Genomic DNA, 20,486 nt, shown 5'->3' with positions numbered 1-20,486 from the left:
GTGTAACACGAGTTTTTAAAATGTATATTTGTATTTAGGCACGAGGATTGCGCAAGTAAAATGTAATACTATGTGAGCATGGGGAATTGCACTTTATTAATTCATGTGCAGTTGTACCGCGACTCCAAGTGAATGATTGATTAGCAATCGAGTCACGGTACAGCTGCATAAAAGCTGCCTTTTTTCACCCACTCTGGGCTGGGTGTTCGGTGAGTGGAGAAGGGGATTGGAGATGGAGGTATTAAATAGTAAAATAATAACGTAAAGTTAAAATATCTGCTCACCGTGTTTTGTGTAGCGTTAGTCCGTTTTGTTTGTCTTTTGTTTTGGCGAATGTGCCGTCTCCTGTATTTTTGTGTTTGCTACAGCCGTTTATTTTCTGGCTGTCTGTTCATTTATTAAATTCTGAGCGAAACCATTCACTCAGCTCCACCAAACTCCACCTCTCTCTGTCATTTATTTCCTGGTTCCTGTTTCTGGTCTGACGTCCCCCACTCCAACCTTCTTTGTGACAGGGAGTTAAACGAAACATTATGTGTACTTCTTAGCTATATACTTGTATCATTAAAGTGTTATTCTAATGCACTGTGGCAGTATGCCCTGCCCCTGTGTGTATTTTGTGTTATGGGTTGCGTGTGGTGTGTTAATGTTGTTAGGTAGGTATTGGAGCACGGGATATAAATGGTTCTGTGTATTTAGGCACAGGGATTGCACAATCACTTCACATGCAGATAAAGTATGTAATAGTATATGAGCATGGGATTGCACAAATTAGATAACGTGCTGAGATTCAAGTGAATGATTAACAATAGCACCGCCATAGCTGCTTTTTGAAAGGCTTTTGCAAATAAATTTTAAATATCTCCGTGTATGTGAATATCCTGTGCATGTCTGTTCTTAAGTGTTACTAAATATTTGAATTAAATACCCACACAGTGTTTCAGCTGCGGAATCGTGAAAATAAATAAGTTATAAGCACTTGCTTCTTCAAACACCAGACCCGCAGTTTATGCGGCATATTGAAATCAATACAGTATAGCCTACAATTGAGTCTGAGCTTTGCAATAAAATCAAAGTCATTGTGAAAGAACGGATTTATAATCCTGTTGCGTGCTTGAAACATTCTACACATCATATATTATTATTATTATTATTATTATTATTATTATTATTATTATAATAAGCTCTCTGCACAGATCAGTGACCATTGAGACTGATGCTAAACGAAAGCCAGAGACTGTTGCATTTTACAACACAATGGAGTGTAGTGTGAATGTACTTCATCAAATGGCGCGGCAGTATTCTGACGAAGGTGGTTCTCGCAGGTGGCCTGTGGTTGTTTTTAATAATGTTTTGGACCTGGCAGCCATCAACGCTTTGGTTTTGTACAAGGAGTCAACCGGCAACACAATCACTTGGAGGGACTTCATTTTGCAGCTAGCCCTGGAGCTACAGCAGAAACATTTTGATAAGAGACATGAAAACCAGCTGGCAAATGCCCCTCAACCTTCAGCCAGCGCTGCGCCCAGTGACACATGGAATAAAAGACAATGCCAGGTTGCAAATGCAATAAAAACAACTTTTGATGTCTGTGCCCGTTTTGAAAAGGCAATCTGTGGCAAATGCACTGGTACAATTGAAAAGCGTGTTTTCTGCGTAGATTGTAGAGAAAGCTGTAATAGAACTCTGAACAGACAGACAGTAATTCAGTCTTAGCACAGCTGTATATATAGAGGCATGAAGCACACACTTGGGGTTGTTTGTTTGGTGAGTAGAGAACGGGTGTGGAGAGAATTAATTTTTAAAAAAACAAATAAATATTACAATTGCAAATTGCAAATTGCAAATTACAAATACTTGTTTGTTTGTTTTGACTCACAGTGTTTGTTTGTCTGTTCGTCCGCTGTTTGTTTAGTGTTAGTCCATTTTGTTTGTATATTTATTTTGACCTCAAGTGCCGTATCCTGTTTTTGTTTAAATCTTTTGTTTGTTTCATTCATTAAAACACTGGGCACAGCCATTGCGTCTCAGTTTCAACCCCAGTACCTCCTGTCTGTGTGTCTTTTCTAGAGAAAAGTGTAAGGTACTGCACGCAGGAAATAAAAATGTACATTATAAATATCATATGGGAGATACTGAAATTGGAGAAGGAATCTATGAAAAAGACCTAGGAGTTTTTGTTGACTCAGAAATGTCTTCATCTAGACAATGTGGGGAAGCTATAAAAAAGGCTAACGAGATGCTCGGATACATTGTGAAAAGTGTTGAATTTAAATCAAGGGAAGTAATGTTAAAACTGTACAATTCATTAGTAAGACCTCATCTTGAATATTGTGTGCAGTTCTGGTCACCTCGCTATAAAAAAGATATTGCTGCTCTAGAAAGAGTGCAAAGAAGAGCGACCAGAATTATTCCGGGCTTAAAAGGCATGTCATATGCAGACAGGCTAAAAGAATTGAATCTGTTCAGTCTTGAACAAAGAAGACTACGTGGCGACCTAATTCAAGCATTCAAAATTCTAAAAGGTATTGACAGTGTCGATCCAAGGGACTTTTTCAGCCTGAAAAAAGAAACAAGGACCAGGGGTCACAAATGGAGTTTAGACAAAGGGGCATTCAGAACAGAAAATAGGAGGCACTTTTTTACACAGAGAATTGTGAGGGTCTGGAATCAACTTCCCAGTAATGTTGTTGAAGCTGACACCCTGGAATCCTTCAAGAAGCTGCTTGATGAGATTTTGGGATCAATAAGCTACTAACAACCAAACAAGCAAGATGGGCCGAATGGCCTCCTCTCGTTTGTAAACTTTCTTTTGTTCTTATGTTCTTATGTTCCTTCCGGGTATGTCATGTTATCCACCAGCCATCCTTGAAACATATGGTGTCAGAACTGGGACAACAGCGCCTCCAAGCAACAGACTGGCGATATTGCGGGTGAAGTTTTATTTTCATTTTTTTCAAGAGGATTGTTTGTTTAAAAGTTTTTTTGTGTAAAGAGGTGTGTGGGTCGCCTCGGTCTCCACTACCAGACTGCCGCTCCCACCGCCCCAGCAGCAACAGCGGCCAGAGGAGTCAAAGAACCTGTTCCCCTAGTGCACCTGGTGTAGGAAGGAGGAGCACTGCTGGAGGGGTTCCACCAAGTTGGTACATGCGATGTGAGGAAGGGGGACACGACTGGTCAGGATGCCCCTATGCCAAACCTGCATCGCCTGGGGAGGCCTGCACATCATCACTTGGTGATGCCTGCACATCACCGCTCAGGGATGCCTGCACGTCACTGACCAGGGATGCCTGCATGACAACCCCTGGGGATGCCTGCATGTCACCGCCGGGAGATGCCTGCCCAGGAGGCAGTTTGCTGCTGACCTCCGGGGATTTTCTGGGGTTGGAGGGGCCAGCCTTGGAGCTGTCAGCCTTTCTGCTGACAGCACTGCCACTGGTGGCATTGCCGCTGCCAGGATCTCAGCTGGAGGACCTAAACTTAGAGCTGCCAGCACGTCTGCTGACAGCCTTGCCATTGGCAGTATTTCTGCTGCCAGAGGCGCAATGGGAGGAGCCAGCCTTGACACTGTAAGCACTTCTGCTGACAGCATTACCCATAGCAGCATTTCTGGTGCCGGAGCATGGGCCCCCACTGAGCTTTCCATGGCAAGTGGGTCTACGGGAAGAGGACCTCACCTCACTGACAGCATTGCCACTGTCAGCCTTGCCGCAGCCAGCCGTGGCACCGATGAATCTCGGCACAGCTGTATATATAAAGGCACGAAGCACTCACTCGGGGTTGTGTGTTCGGTGAGTGGAGAATGGGTGTGGAGAGGAGAAAGTAAAAATGTAAAGTAAATTAATTCAAGCATATAATTGCTATTTCGTGCTGGAAGGACCAGCACGACACTTGTTTGTTTGTTTTGACTCACCGTGTTTGTTTGTCTGTTCGTCTGTTGTTTGTTTAGTGTTAGTCCGTTTTGTTTGTCTATTTATTTGGGCTTCAAATGCTGTGTGCTGTTTTTGTTTAAATCTTTTATTTATTTGATTCACTAAAACACTGAGCACAATCATTGCGTCTCAGTTTCAACTCCAGTACTTCCTGTCTGTGTGTTCCTTCCGGGTATGTGACGTCATCCACCAGCCACCCTGTCACACACACATTTACATTGTTAACAATCACTGGATGCTTTCTGTTTTTCTTTTATGTAGCTCCATGTGGACAGAACATAACTAATGAAGATGGTAATATAGTAGAGCTGCCTCCCTGTAAAACAGGAGCATGGATCGTTCCAGCCATCATGGCGTGTTACCTCTTAGTGGCAAATATCCTTTTGGTTAACCTTCTAATAGCTGTGTTCAAGTAAGTCAAAATGAATTACATTGGATGTAGTCTTTTAAAATGAACAATAGGTATGTTCTATACAGTAAAACAATACATTGTACATTATAAACTACATTTAATAATCCTACTGTTTTACAGAATATTGAATCATGTAAATACATTCATTTAATATACTGTATGTAGATTTGAGTTAAAGCCCAGATGAGAAACTTAAAAAAAAAAATTATAAGGTAGTTGTGAGACTGTTGTTCAACTAACAATATAATAGAAAAGGTATTTTAAAGGTTAACCCCCACCCCTTTTGGATCTTGTTACAGGTTCATTGTTTTTATTTGACAAAATCAAATGATGTTAGTAAGGGATGAAGTTTAGAATAATTGGTTCTGACAGTTGTTAGTATGTTAATTAAAGATAGTTCTTTAATCCCTCAACATCCCTAAATAATTAATGTTGTTGTTGTTAAGTATTAAATCTCTTTAAGAGTCTACAACTAGTACACACTACATTAATAATGTTTGTAAAAGTTGGTGCTCTTGAGACTTTCTCATGTCTCCATGTCTCGCTGATGCGGGTGGTGTTGTTTTTTGCAGCAATACCTTTTTTGAAGTCAAATCCATATCCAATCAGGTGTGGAAGTTTCAGAGGTACCAGCTCATCATGACGTTCCATGAAAGGCCTGTTTTGCCACCCCCGCTGATCATCTTCAGTCACATGACAATGCTATGCCAGCATTTGTGCTGTCGCTGGAGGAAACATGAGGATCAAGACGAGAGGGATTATGGACTGAGTGAGTGAACACATTATTTTGGGTAATCAGAAGAACACTGAGGTTGTTTACACTGAGACCCCTTTTTCCCTTTTTTTCAGTTTGACACAGCAGCTTAAGAAGTATCAGCTAAGAACGGCTAAGTAGTGAGGTGCATTAATGAACTGCATTTTCAAACACTGTTTGATCAATAAAGGTATTGAAAGGTTGTTTGGGTACATTTTTTTAATAGTATTGTTATACTCACTTAGTTTTATTACATGCATCATTTTCATCCCAAATGGAACATCGGAACCGAGTGTTCGGGCGGTTTTATGAATAAAGGTGTGTATTTATCTTAAAGTATGTGAAATAAAGGTTGGTTCGGGTGGGATTTTTGTCAACCCTATGTTGCTCTCGCCTATTTATAATTTTAAAAAGTATTTATTTGGCTGACACTTTTTCCCAAAGCGAGTTACAATTACTTATTTTACATAGAAATCCTGGTACCCATTTATACTGTTGGATTCTTACTGGAGCAGTACATTACTCAAGTGTACAGCAGCAGTGTCTCAGTATTGAATCCTGGACCCTTAGTTAAAAGTCCAGAGACCTAACCACTACTCCACACTATGCACATGTGTAATGCATAGCTCTCAGGACTACAAATCCAGATCCAAGTTCATTTGAAGATCAGACTTGTTTTGTTTTTTTGTTCGAGGTTAAGAATATATTTACATTTTTACGCTGACAGCATTGCCATGGTCAGGAGTGCCCTGGTTGGAGGAGCCAGCTGTGGTGCTATTAGCATTTTCGCTGATAGCACAGCCGTTGCCAGCGTTGCCAAGGCCAGCATTTCCGTTGATATGTGGCAGGGTGCCCCGCCCGTGCATAGTTTGTGTTTTTATGTTTATATGTATGTGTGTAGTGGTGCATGAAGTGTGGGTTAAGTAGCATAGGTGATTTCAAATGTATATTTGTATTTAGGCACGGGGATTGCACAATCACTTTACGTGCAGATTAAAGTGGGTATTTGTATGGGGGCACGGGGCATGCCCAATTGGTTCACATGCAGACTGTGCTAAGATTCAATTGAATGATTGATTAGCAATCGAGTCTCAACACAGCTGCATAAAAGATTGAATGTTTCACGCACACAAAGTAGATGCTGTTTGGTACAATAGAGATTACAACTTTACTTATTTTCAGTAGTTACAGCTAATGTAAATCTAATCTATTAATACAAAGCTGAATTCACAGGCTATTTCGTTAAGATGTCCGGGAGAAGGGTCCAAAATACAGGCGACTCCCAGTGAATACAGGAGGGTTGGCAAGTCTGGTGACAGTTAAACTACCACATCTAAAACACTCTGTTTTTAAGTACATGTTTGTTTATGAATTATTGTTCTTTTTTTTTATTTATTATTATTACATGCTGCTATACAGTAAGTCTTGTCATGAATGAGAGAGAGAGATCTGACAGAATTTACTGAAATGGGTGTGATTAGGTACGAGGTACATTTTGTTAAATTTTGCATTTAGACACGAGGATGGCACAACTCATGCCAGTGCATATGCTGAAACTCAATGAATAATTAATTGGTAATTGAATCCCAGGACAAATGTATATATAGATGCACAAAGCACTCACTTGTGGTTGTGTGTTTGTTAGTGGAGAATGGGTGGAGTTAGGAGAGAATTAAAAACTAAAATAAACAATTGCTACGACATGCTGGAAGTGCCAGCGCGGTACTTGTCTGTCTTTTTGCTTGGCCAATGTGCCCTTTATTTTCAGTTGTGTGTTTTGTTTAAATCTTTTGTTTTATAATTTAATAAAAAAAGTTAAAAGGATAGCACTTATAACTAATAGCTGGAAAATCATATACAAATCTCAGAAATTTGGAATAACCCAAACATTGTACACAATAAAAAATGTATAAATAATCACAATTGGAAAATTGCTCGAATTAATACAGTAGGAGACTTATTTAGTGATGGTTCCTTCTCTTCATTGAGGACTCTCAGTCACAAATAATATTTCTGTAAATGATTCTAGAACATATCTGCATATTAAAAATGCAGTATGCAAAATACTAGGCCCATCATTGAAATGTCCCAATACAAACAAATTAGCAGTGTTCTTACACAGTGCTTCAAATTCTCATTTCATTTTGAAAATGTATGCGTTCATACGAGAAATAGGAAAACAATAAATAACATTAGACCAACTTGGAAAAAAAGAATTGGAAACAAACATTTCAGATGAAGAATTTGTGAATATCAATGATAACATAAAGTTGGCTACACCAAATGCAAAACCAAGATCGATTCAGTTTAAAATATTGCATAGGGTCTATTATAGACCAGAAAGACTTTTTAGGTACAAATTAACTAAATTCTAATTGTTTGAAATGTGGAAGATCCCCTGGAAACCTGCTACATGTGCTCTGGGATTAAATTACATACATTATGGGATTAAATTATATACATTATAGCATGGAATCAAATCTTACATGTCAGGCATTCTCAGGAAATAGTTCTGTTAACAGCAATATTAGCAAAAAAACTGATTCTACAAAAATGGAAAGATGTTTTCCATCTGAAACTTGCTGGGTTAGATGTTATTGTTCTTGAAAAAATGATTTATTGTTAAAGGGAAAAAGACAAATCTCACAATTTGGTTTGGAATTCAGCCACAACATACCTTATGAATTTTACATCATTTACATGTTATTGAAAATAGTTCATTTTAGTTTAAGGCTAATTGAAAGTAATAATGAATAATTACATGTGAAGTTAATATGCAAGTGATCAACAGGGATCCATTTGCTATAAAATAACATGATGTGGCAGGCTGGCGAGTGGACAGAAGCCCAGTGCAGTTCAAAAAATATATACTTATTATAAATTAACGCAAAATAAACGTGCACAAGGGCAAAACAAAGATGTTTAAACACAAATACCTAAACAAAGAAAACAAAACTTACAAAAATAAGGTTTCCAGGCTGGACAATGCCTTCACTGGATTCAAAATTTCAAAACCACAAACAACCAAAAAACCACCAACCTGCTTCGTCAGCTCCCTCCTCTCTACTGGAAGGCTGAGGCCTCCTTTTATGCCAGGTGGCTAAATGATAATTGATTAATTACATTAGTTGATTGCTCCCACCTGGGGCAATCAACCTGGGCAGGGAGGAGAATTTAACTCCATCCCTGCCAGTATTTCCAAGGGCAGAGCCCTGCTCTGCCACACATGGAAAAACAGATTTTTTTGTTTTACATGTTAGCTTGCATAGTTCAGAAGGCGTGCAGCAGGGGTCTTCTAATTTCCTGTTAATTAGTACCTATTTTCTATTTAAGCCCTGATCACTTGCACCTTTGCTGTCTAGCGTTTCGTTTTTGTAGCAAACGCTCAGACGCCGTCTTTTCGTGTTTCACCAGTAATCTACACTTCGTTGCCTTTCACTGGAGGTCATTTCTCTGCGCAGCGCTCCCAAGATATTATCAAATATTTCCGTATCTGCTCCGGTGCTGCTTCTCATCATTCAGCTTCTCTATTCGGCTGAAGAAGCACCAGCGTTAGTCTATCCTGCTCTTTCCAGCCTCCACCCCAGTAACAGCACCATCCAAACCGTAGCTTCATTTCTCAACTCGACCGCGTCTTTATTAGACAGACTGGCCCTCCACTAAAACCTCTGAAGCTCCTTCAACAAGACATTGACATTCCCGTCATCAGCGTTTGCCTTGCCATAGCTCCTCTATTTAATCCACCACAAAGCCCTGTCAGTTGAACATTCCTTTACTCTTCGCTTGCAATCAAGCACCCCTCTTCCGCTCCCACAGCCAGCACAATTTATCGTTCCTTCAGAAGATCCTGCCCTGGATTTCTATTAGCTACGTTGAATGTTTAGGCACCTGTCCATCCAGTTTTGTGCTCCGTTTCGGCATGTGGCGACTTGTGCATTTGACTGGTCACAACAAGCTCCAACAACACTGCTGTTCTGCAACTTTTCCACTGGCGCCTCTCAGACCATGGCTATCACGGCAGTGCCCTCATTGCGTGACTGCGGGGAGTGGTAAGTAACCATGGTGACCAGGCAGCTTCATCTGCACTGCGAGCTCCGTGCCTCAGTACTCCAATCTTCTGGCTTGCTGCTGCTGCACTTTTACAACCTGTGAGGGCTCGTTCAACTCACCGAATTGTGACATCTAAATACTGTGTTAACGTATTTATATACATGACTAAATGTCCTAAAACATGTAACGAAGATATTAAAACCTAAAAGAATACGCAATTGTTGTTCTACACCGACAAGGATTTTAATCACAATAACCAAATATATTCTACTCGGCTTCACTCAAGCCAATGGTTAATTCTAATCATAACTGCTAGATGGCAGTATAACACCACACATTTTATACAGTCTCTAAGCTGGTTTGCTATCACTGTGAAGCTCACACGCTCCAGCTTTTCTATACATTCCTGCAGTTTGTTGTCATTCCGAGGGATTTGCAGGAGACCCCTCCTCCTCCTTAACCTTTTGTAGCAACTGACTGTGGCAGAGCACAGAGCCCATCCCACTATTGCAGATCTCTGCTCTCACAGCTGGGCCTCTGCACACTACTGACAGCACTCCATCATTTTCTTCCTCAGACCTCTGCTCTGTTCAGCAGGTCCCGCCCTCTACTGTTAATCGCTCCTCACTAAAGCAGATCTCCGTTCCCTCTTCAGATCTGCTCACTACTGCAGCATGCAAAAGTTGTTTTAGTTTACTGTTTAAATCTGCAACTGCAAGTTTCCAGAGCCTACAATGCTCCAGCCTTCCTCCAATACGCAGATTGTGGCAGCATTCCCACAATCAAGGTTAACACTAATCAAAATACAAGGCACTTCTTCAACAATCCTATTCATATCTTTGCTCATCCTCCCAAATGTTACAGCATTAATACTTGGTTTGAGATGTGGTACGAGACTGGAAATATGTCTTGATTATGAGCTAAGGATTTCCACTATTAAGAGAATAACTGGCATTGCGAAACCCAAATCTCTGAATGTGAGTTTACCTTTTCCATTTCAAGCAGACATGATAGTAGTAAACCACTGATCGATCCTGTATTAACTAACACATAGAAAGGATCATCTCATCTCTGCCCTCATTTCTAGAATATGGGGTGCAAAGGCGCCGTGCTTCCCCAGTAGCCAATCCATGTTCGTTCAGTCCAGCTACCACCTCAGCCCTCAGTTCCAGCTCTCCTTCTGCCTCTACTTTCGGTATCCAAGTTCTGTCAGTTGGTCCCATTTGCTTCCACAACCCCCATCTAGAATCCTCAGCTTCTCCAGATGCTATTTGACTGAAACCTACTCTCAGTAACCTCCTTCAATCTGCTCAGCATTACATGTCTGCAGCCCTCCACCTTGTTCAAGAGCTCCTATTCTACAGCCTGCTCAGTGTCTTCAATCCTCTGTGCCCAGATTCGAATAATCATAGCCCTTCAATCAAAACCTGGCTCTTATGGTCCGTGCTAGGGATTCTTTCCAACTCCCTCCAGTCTCTCCATATTAGCATTCCGCCTGACCCTCTGTGGGATTCTTAAAAGCTTTCCCCCTGCCTCACCTTCCTGTCTTTCTATATCAACATATATTCTCCATTTGCTAATTTCCACTCTTCTGAAAAGCCGCTTCTCCCCCTACAATGATTTACCCATGGAGATCAGCTGCCTCTCGGCCACCTTCCATGCTTACTCCATCACTTGGCTGCATACCTCAAGACGGACCAATTCAGCGCGGTCGGTCCATTCACATGTCAAGTATCAAGTTCCCTATCTCCCTTTTCAAGGTATCTCCACAGCAGGAACCCCCCCCACTCCCCTCCTCAGACCATCTGTTCATTGATTCCTCTCACTCCTATCGTCACTCGTCTCGCCTCAAGCAGACCTCCCTCCATTCCTCCACCGTTGCCTCCGAGCAGGCCTCCTTCCTCTCCACCCTCGCCTCATGAGTAGGCCTCCCTCCTTGACTCCACCCGCGCTTCTGAGCAGGCCTCCCTCCTCTCCACCCTCTCCTCCAGAGCAGGCCTCCCTCCTACCTCCTTGCTTGGCTCCCTCCTCTCCACCCTCACCTCCGAGCAGACCTCCCTCCTCTCCACCCTCGCCCCCGACAGGCCTCCCTCCTCAGCTTTATTCACCCCATTCATTCCGTATCGGTGCAGCCACCTCTGCAGCAAGGGCCAGCATTAATCAGAGCCTGATCAAGACCATGGGGCGCTGGTCCGCTTCTGCAGCGGATTCTTATGTTCATTCATCTCCCTCCGACATAGTTGCAGCCCATTCCAAATTGCTAGTATGCCCGAATTGGGGGCTACCTGTCTGTCGGAGCCACTAGAGGTTTTCCCCTAATTAGCTTGAAGGGGTTTTTTCCTCTCCACTGAGCAGCAGGTATACACAGTCATATCCTACTAAATTTACCAACCATCCTCCTGTTTGTCCTTCTAGTCTTTTGTTTATGTTATGCACTGGCATGTGCTCTCTTTTGTTTGTCTCACGGTGTGGGAGATTTGGTGAGGAGTCGGAGGTCCATCCTTTTGGGGGGTAAGTGATCTCACTTCCCTGACCTTCAGCCTCCCTTGACCTTCAGGGGGGTTCTCACCATGTGAGTCAGAGCAGACCCCTGGCCACACTATGTTCTTTCACAGCTCCTGCGCTTATCTTGCCTCACTCAAGGCTGTTCTATACTCTGTCTCAGTTCGGGACGTGGCTACTCATGCTCGAGTCCCATACTAACCTCTATGTCTTGTTCTTATCTCAGGTCCCAGGTAGCGTGAAGTCTCGGCTAATTGGGGGTCTAACGAGCGCCCCGTTACAGAAGTCTCAGACGCTGGGTATATCTCCCTCTCTATCTCCTTTCGTGTCCCGGTCTTCCGGGACCGTCTTCCTCTGAGGGGCGGCTCTCTGAGTCATAACCCTCATATATGTGTCGGCATCGCCGCCCTCAGTCAGTGACCACCTTCTATCCTAGCTTCCATGTCCAGCTTTGCTGGTCTGCTACTAGAGTGGGCCTCGCCTGCTCTTCTATCCTAGGTCCGGTCCTTTCTAGCCGGCACTCTGTCCTACTTACCGCTCCCTTCTGCTTCTTCTGCCCTATCTCTACTCCCCAGCTCACGCCTCGTGAAATTTGCAAACAACATGCAAGGCATTTTTTGGTTTTCTATAACCAAATCAGTCCAGTTAATCCCAAACCAGCTCGATGGGGTTTAAGTCTGGAGACTGTACTGGCCATTCCATGATTTGAAACCTACCATCTTGTTCTTTTCTTCTAAGGTAGTTCTGACATTGGAGATCAAAATGATTCCATGAGTTTTTTTAACAAAATTTAATCGAAATTTCTAAAGTTCTTCCCAACACTGTTGCAGAAGTTCCCACAAATATGTTGCACTTGTAGATTGTTTTGCTTTCACCCTTCTGTCCAGTTCATCCCAAACCAGCTCGATGGGGTTTAAGTCTGGAGCCCTGGCCATTCCATGATTTGAAGCCTACCACTTTCTTCTAAGTAGTTCTGTCATAGCCTGGCAGTATGTTTTGGGTCATTATGTTGCTGTAGGATGAACCCCTGACTAACTAGGCATATACCAGAGGGTATTGCATGGCGCTGAAAAATGCTGTGGTAGCTGTTTTGGTTCAGGGTGCTCACTCTGTGCAAGTCGTCGACTCTGGATCCAGCAAAAGAGCCCCAGACCATCACGCTTCCTCCTCTATGTTTGACAGTTGGTGTCACACACCGAGGAACCATCCTTTCGCCTACTCGACAGCGTACAAAAACCCTGCATGATGAACCGAAGATTTCAAATTTTGATTCATCGGTCCATAAGACCTTCTTCCAAGTCTTCAGTAGTCCACTGGCGGTGCTTCATGGCCCAGGTAAGCCTCTTTTTCTTATTTTGCCATCTTAGCAATGGCTTTCTTACTGCCACTCGACCTGTCAAACCTGCAGCTCTAAGTCTTCTCTTCACTGTTGAAACTGAGACTTGCTTACTTCGACCAGTGTTAAACTGTGCTTGAAGCTGTTGTCCTGTGAGCCGCATATCACGCAAGCTGTTGACTGCCAGAAAATTATCTTCTGATTCTGTTGTGGCTTTGGGTCTGCCAGACCTCTCCCTGTCAGAGTTTCCTCCAGTTTCTTTTGATGGTGCCTTTTGAAAGTGCCTTTTGATGGTGTAGGAAACTGTACTCACTGACACCTTGGCTTTCTTTGCAATTTCTCTAAAGGAAAGACCTACACTTTTAAGGGTTATAATGGTTTGTCTGTCTTCCTTTGTTAATTGCCTTTTTCTCACCATTATGAGAGCATTATACTACTTCCTGCAGTACAATACTGTCCAAATAATGCTTAAGAGGGTGTAGTAACACAGTCTGTTCCAAAACTGCTTTTATACAGACAGAGGGTTTGTAAGTAATCAACAAAAGTTGGGACACCTGTTGGAATTGTTAGCATCAACTTTCAAGGCTTAATTTATTTCCATTGGTGCAGAACAGCTGTAAGTTGTTAACCCATTACTTGTTCCCTGAAAAAGGCCTTTTTGTATAACTCTGAAATGTACATTATTTTTCAGTTTTTGGTAACCTAAACTTTTTTTTAACCTCTGGCAGTTTACCGCTTATCTTTGTACCAATAAAAAGTGGATAAATGGTGGTGTTCTAAAACTTTTGACCAGTAGTGTATAAACAGGGACAACTTGTGCTGACTTCCAATCTGAAGGAATTAAATTAGAAATGAGGTAATGATTAAGCAGATCAGTTAAAGGTTGAGTGATAACCCCAGCTCAAAAAGTATGGCTCCAGTCTGCCCAGGCCAGCTGACTTTTTTGATCAAGGTTCAGTAGTAATTTGTTTACTTCTGATACTTTTATAGTGCGAAAGTAGAATTTAGCAGTAAGATTTTTGCTTTTTTTTTTTTTGCGTTGCTGTTTTGAGTCAGAAGCAGGTTTAGTGATAATTCTAGTAGTGTCTAGTGGTATCTCTGTTGAAAAGTTATCAAATGCTTGACTAACCTGAATAGAATGTTTATTAAAACAATCAACAGTAACTTTACTCTAAGTCTAATTATAGTATTAATGCTTATGAATCAATGTATGCATGGAAAAGGGGCTAATAATAAAAACACTGATGACACAGGAAGAGTTTGGTGCATAATCGGATTGGGTATAAGTTAGAACTCGTAGGCTCCATTCAAATTTGATCACAGTACTTCACATATTCCATGCAAACTGATATGCTGCATTATGCCAGTGTACAGTAAAGGTACATATTTATGATTCTATTTAGTTTCCTTTCCAATGCAGAGACCAAACTTTCTGCTTTAGGAAACATACAACAGCATGTTACTGTGTGACTTTATCCATTTAATCTTTTATGACATACTATTATTTTTATGCTTTTCACCTTAACTAAGTCTGTGAAACTAGACCCCGGATGCAGTACCATGATTGACAGCGCTATCGCTAATGGGAACTTGTGACAGAAATACAATGATTCTTGGTGGTAAATCTTCCTCCAAACCTGCAAAGGCACTAAGCAGCAAGAACAGAATTCCCTAGACGGGCTGGCCTGACAGTTCTTTCCCAGGGTTCAAGGGAAATCAGTCAGCAAAAAGGGGGCGAGACTCAGTTGCAATAACACATTGACCCGGAAGCGAAACGACGTGGCAGCCGCAGATTGGACACACTGCATCACTTCTGCACCTGTTTCCACTAAGCCACTTTGCCACAGGACTCCAGAAGTTGATGTAGTAACAAATGAAATTGCACCTCTTTTAAATATTTACAGACAAGATATGTTTGTATATATTTAGTTTATATGCATTTTAGCGATGCACTGAATCCAAGTTTATATCCATCTTAAAAGATTCGGCCAAATACCGAACCGAATACCGAATCTACAAAAACTGTCAAGAAAACTGTTGAATGAAAAACAGACTGGCAGCAACTAACAAGGAACACGCACAATGTACAGCTTTGAGCCTTTTAATGGTATTTTTATTACTGAATGGATATCCCTAAATAAGATTTAAGTTTGAAACTTACACAAACTACCGCTAGCCCCCTCCCCCCAAAACAGAAATGTCAAAATACAGAACTGTTTACTTTACTGTTACAAGAAAGGACAGCACCATCGTTACCATAACTAGAGCTGTACTCTAGCCGGAACGGTCTGGAACATTGTTCCAGTACTTTTTTTTCTATAGGCAGAATCTTTACTTAAGAATTAACTAAGAACATTTACCTTTTTTTTTTTTTATTTATGAAAATGCTTATATAGAGCAAGACCACTCTAATTTCGGTGGCAGGGCATCAATGAAGCGATCTATTTTCTGTCTTTCCATTGAAGAAGCACTAGGAACAAATAAATCAGTGTCCAATTCCCTCCCTACATACCAGTTTTGATGGTGGTACGGTCAGAATAGACCTGAACACGGTTCCGATGTGCGCATGCCCAGTTAGCCAGATATGACAAAAAAATGGTACAATGTAGAGTAAACAAAACACTGAGTCAATGTGTTAGATCTAAAATAAGCCTTACTTTTCTACATTAACGTTAGTCTCATACCACATATATTTCTAACTTTATGAATAAGTGTAACATAGATCTACTTAATTAAGGCCAAAAACTGTGAAATAACAGTTTTTATGCATTGCAATTCATTATGTACACAGGCTACATTTCAAGGCTATATGACAGTTAAACCTTGCATATTTTTCTACGTGAATGGTATAACAGTAGTAGATGAATATCATGAGTTGCTTGTTAGTTCTTTACATCAGAAGAACTTTCTTAATGTCACATAATTAATCCTCACATTATACAAAATAGAAGCCCTTGTACAGTTTCTAATATAGCAATATACATTTTCAATGTATTTAAAGGAACTGAATATTCTGTTCATTAATTAGATGTGTAATTATGCAAATAAACTGTTAGTCTTTTCCTGTCTTGTCTCTTGCATATAGATCCTCTATTTAAGGCAGTGTTTTTGAATGTGTGATTTAGGTCTGTACTAGTACTCTTGTCGGTTGCATACTGTAAATGAGTATTGAAGAGGGCAGGACAGGCATGCATTAAGTGTATTACACTTAATAGATAAATGAGAAGTACAAGTATATGTTGTAATGCAGTATACAGCTAAATATCTTTCAATTAAAATGAATATAGGTGATAAATTAGTAAAGTTTGTGTATATATTTCCATAGGGTAGACAGTATTATGCCTAAGGCAAACAGAAAGTCAGTCAGCGAGGATAATACAACAGGACTGGGTCCAAATGTCCCTCTGGATTCTGAAGCTGCCTGTCAATCTTTCGGGAATGACCTTAGAACCATTCAGCATGTGGTCAACTGCTGCACTAAAGGCATTTCTGTCTCTGAGAAAGAAATCCACAGAAGGGGCATTTAATGACTTTGCAGCTAGGTAAATATAAGTATATGATGGGAATATATGTTAAAGTTGATTTATTATGTTTATTTTAACATGTTGATAATATAATTACTGAATTAAGCCAAAAATACGAATTCAAATAATAGTTTTGAGTACATTTGTAGGGCCTACATTGTGTATGAAGAAAACATTCCTGTAAGCACAACTGAGGAACATGAGCTGCATCAGGCATTACAGAATTATAAGAGGAAACTTGTGGTTGGAGGTGTCGTGTTACCAGATCTTTTCTCTCTAAAGTCTGGTTGGGTTAGGGAGGAAGAAGGCATGAAGCTATGGCCTAGCCTCTACCTGACAGATATGGTGGATTTCCTTAAAATAAGCACACCAGCTGAACTGGTCTGCCAGCTTCTTAATAAATACAAGCAAGGAAAAGCATACAGGTATTGTTCCAAAACTGAAGCACTGAGGCTGTGAGAATTAATTTGTGTAAAGAGTAGGGTCACTTTTTTATTACACTGGCAAATGTTGTTGTAGTAAATTTACTTAAAAATAGAACGGTTTTACTGGATGAGCATATGTACATGCTCACAAGACGTTTTACTGTTTATGTACTTAAACTCAAAAGGTATTTCACAGCTGGTTGAGTTGGAGAAACCTTATTCCATCCTGACATGAGGCATCCACTGTGTGTATTCAGTACCACAGTAAAGCCAAGTATGAGGTTGAATGAATGCCTATGTGAAGTGGGCTGCAATTTGCAAGGAAACAGCAAATGACCTGGGAGGCACAATACTGAGTGCTTATTGCACATGTACGGCTGGGTAAGTATAAAATATAAACTTTATGAAAACACAATCTTGTCATAAGTACAACGATTTCAGGAAAATATTCAACTTCAGTAATCATAATATTATGTTTCAGCTTTATTACTACTTCATTCACACATGATTATATTAAAACTTATTATCTCAGATTCATCAGTATTTATGTAATATGTAAATCATATACGTATCATTGTATTTAGTTTTTTTTTTTTCAAAGTTAGTATCTCATTAGCTGATCTCGGTAGCTGATTTGTACCGGCAAAAAATCTTCTTATTAATTGTTGGAATTTAATATACATTTTTATTTTATTTTTCGTCTCAGTCATTTCAGCATATAGATGATTGTGTGCTTAACGAAATAAACTAATCTACAACTGAAAAGTATACTTAAAATATTGAATACTACAGCGACACTTACCGCATACAAGCAATAGGGACGCGCTGTACAGTAGTTTGTTTACTCTACCTCATTAAGATATTCAAAATGTTCAGGACTATTTGAGTCTCTGAATAGCGCGTATTTTAAATGTTTGTAGTCAAATCTCGCGCAATTGTCTGATTCAGTCGTCCTTGATGCACTGGAGAGAGCATTAGTACTTCTATTACAAATTACAGTACTAATTTAAGAAGGATAACACTTTCTGTAAAAAATGTGACGACAACAGCTGACAGCAGAAGTGCATGCTACGATTGTGGCCATAAACACGGGTGTAAAGCTGTTTGTACATCGGTTATAGTCTTTGGGATTGGAGTGAACGACTGCCCTTTCATTTAAGATTTACCATATATTGCAAAACTATAAATGCTACACATTCATTTAAAAAAAAAAAAAAAAAACATGGTAGGTAATATGGTACTCACAACTTACCGCTGTTTATTTATTGATTTATTTTAGCTAATATTCAAAACAGGCCAAATTTGGCTGGGAAAACGGCACTCAGCACTGGGGTAGTTGCCTCAACGTCGAAAGTGAGGCGCGCATGCATTCCAAAATAAATGTTCCCTCAAGTTCCAGGTACAATAGTCTAGGTGTCCCGCCCCCGCGAGTCACGTGACGATTGGGTTTCGTGATGCGAAGAGAGGATAGGGTAAAACGTCACAGCATTTTACTTAGTGAAAGTTACGTTTGCGTTTTTATTGGCATTTATTCGTATTATTATTATATTTATTTTTTATATTTAACAATGTTTTTGTATCATAAATGGTTGTATTTTATTTGGTTACTCTTGATTACATAAGAGTTTTTGCAGTAAGTATAAAATACATTAAATATTGTTTAATTACGGTACAAATAAACATTGTACATAAAAAAAAAATAAATATCATAAGCTGTAGTAAAAAACGTATTTACCATATGCTGTTATATGGCTGGTTTAAGTGCTGTCATAAAAGTAGTTGCAGACAAGTTGCAGACAAAAGTATTGGCACCCTTAACTAGATAGATTACACCGTGTTACAATTTTTTTTATTTTTTATTTTTTTTATTTTTTTTTATTTTTTTGTTCCTGAGTAGTAAGTGTTATTTCCTAATTGCTTATGCCTCAAAAGTATAGAAAATGGCTATTATTCGCCACAAACTTTGCTTTTGTGACCAGGACAGTGATATTTCAAAATATCACTATTTCCAATGGGAAAACGGGCAAATGTGTGTCTTTTCGTTCATATAAAGTCAGAAAAAAAACAACATATGAATCCAAATTAACATGTATTTATACTAAAGTAATACAAAAATAACTACAAAAGATTTAGAAGTGAGTAGTTTTTTGAGATTTACGATTATACTGTATTTACAGTATAATTGTAAATCTCGAAAAACTACTCACTTCTAAATCTTTTGTAGTCATTTTAAAATGCCTTCTCACATAGCCCACAAAAAAAGAAGGACTTCAAAGAGGCTGCCTGTCTAAAAATGACATTGTCAATTTATAGTGACATATGTTGTTACTTCTGCTTCCTTACGCCTCTATACCCCCATCACAAAGCTACACGCCGTGCCGTGAAGTAAACTACCAGCAACCAATCGGGAAATAAGAGGCTCCATTGCGAGGAAAAAATAAATAAAAGTACAATGGAGGAAAAGCTTGTCGTTCTGATTTCTGATTTTCCAGAGTTGTATAATACAACATTACGGAAGTTTGAAATCTCCCTTCATCAATCCAGCGCTCCTGTATCAGCTAATAATATTTGCGTGTGTGGGGGGTTAAAATTTGTTTTTATTATATAATAAACAAATCCCACAATGCAAGATGCTCAGGGTGTGGTAGCCACACCTGCACCAAGTTACACATAATCATCCACCTATAAAAGGGCTGGGTCACAGCATGGACGTGAGAGGAGTACAAGGTGTTTGAGAGAGAAAGTGCTGATAAGAGTTTAATTTACCCTAAAAGGGAAAATAAAGAAGACAAAGTTTCTGTGTATGACTTGGACTGTTTTGACCACCCTTCTGGCGGATTAACCTGGATTGTATGAGAACCTGAACTGTGTTTGAACCCTATGTTAAGTATCCCCTAAAGCTTTGGATTGTCTAATAAAAATCCAGGCACCACCCTGGTAAATCAAACTGACAGCCTTGTGGTTACTGTGGATCTAGAAGAGGAGTGGGAACAGAGTAAACATATACTACAGCTGAGTGTATTTGTTACTATATATATATATATATATATATATATATATATATATATATATATATATATATATAGATATTACTTGAAATTTTTTTTTTTACTAAGCTTTGTGTCTTCTGTATAAAAAGAGTTTTCCCTTCCCGCTGGCATTTACTGTTTGTTGCTTGTACATGCAGCAGTGATGTAACAGACTGCCCACTGACTTTACCCTGTCACTTTCTGTGTGAACAGTGGTCTGCGCTGACTGCAGAAAGATGCGTAAGGAGGTGTCATGCGTGCCACTTCAAATGTGAACGGCCCTTCAGTTTGACTCTGCACCACAGTAATCATATCGGGCCGCTTTTAAGAATCATCCAGGACGGCAGTGATTCTTATTATTGGAGTGCACTGTATTAATAAATCAAATAGCTAGTCTAATATGTTCTGTCCACATGGAGTTGAAAAGAAAAAAAACAGAAAACATCCAGTGATTATTAATAAGAAATATGTGCATTACAATAACACTTTACACACAAAAAAATGTAATAGCCTAATAATAGC

At 39.9% G+C, this 20,486-nt stretch overlaps 1 protein-coding gene across 1 annotated transcript in view; it reads left to right on the top strand.

Moving 5' to 3' along the window:
* Positions 1 to 20,486, top strand: part of LOC121299106 (transient receptor potential cation channel subfamily M member 3-like) — a 300,327-nt gene that overhangs the window by 273,458 nt on the left and 6,383 nt on the right. The window contains exons 22-23 of the mRNA XM_041226653.1: positions 4,194 to 4,344; positions 4,917 to 5,113. Coding sequence (XP_041082587.1) covers positions 4,194 to 4,344; positions 4,917 to 5,113 — 348 coding nt within the window. The remainder of the gene's footprint in view (positions 1 to 4,193; positions 4,345 to 4,916; positions 5,114 to 20,486) is intronic.

The sequence above is a fragment of the Polyodon spathula genome, chromosome 2 (assembly GCF_017654505.1).
Source record: "Polyodon spathula isolate WHYD16114869_AA chromosome 2, ASM1765450v1, whole genome shotgun sequence".
NCBI lineage: Eukaryota > Metazoa > Chordata > Actinopteri > Acipenseriformes > Polyodontidae > Polyodon > Polyodon spathula.
Note: the sequence above shows the minus strand (reverse complement) of the source record. Positions and strands in the feature narration are given on the sequence as shown.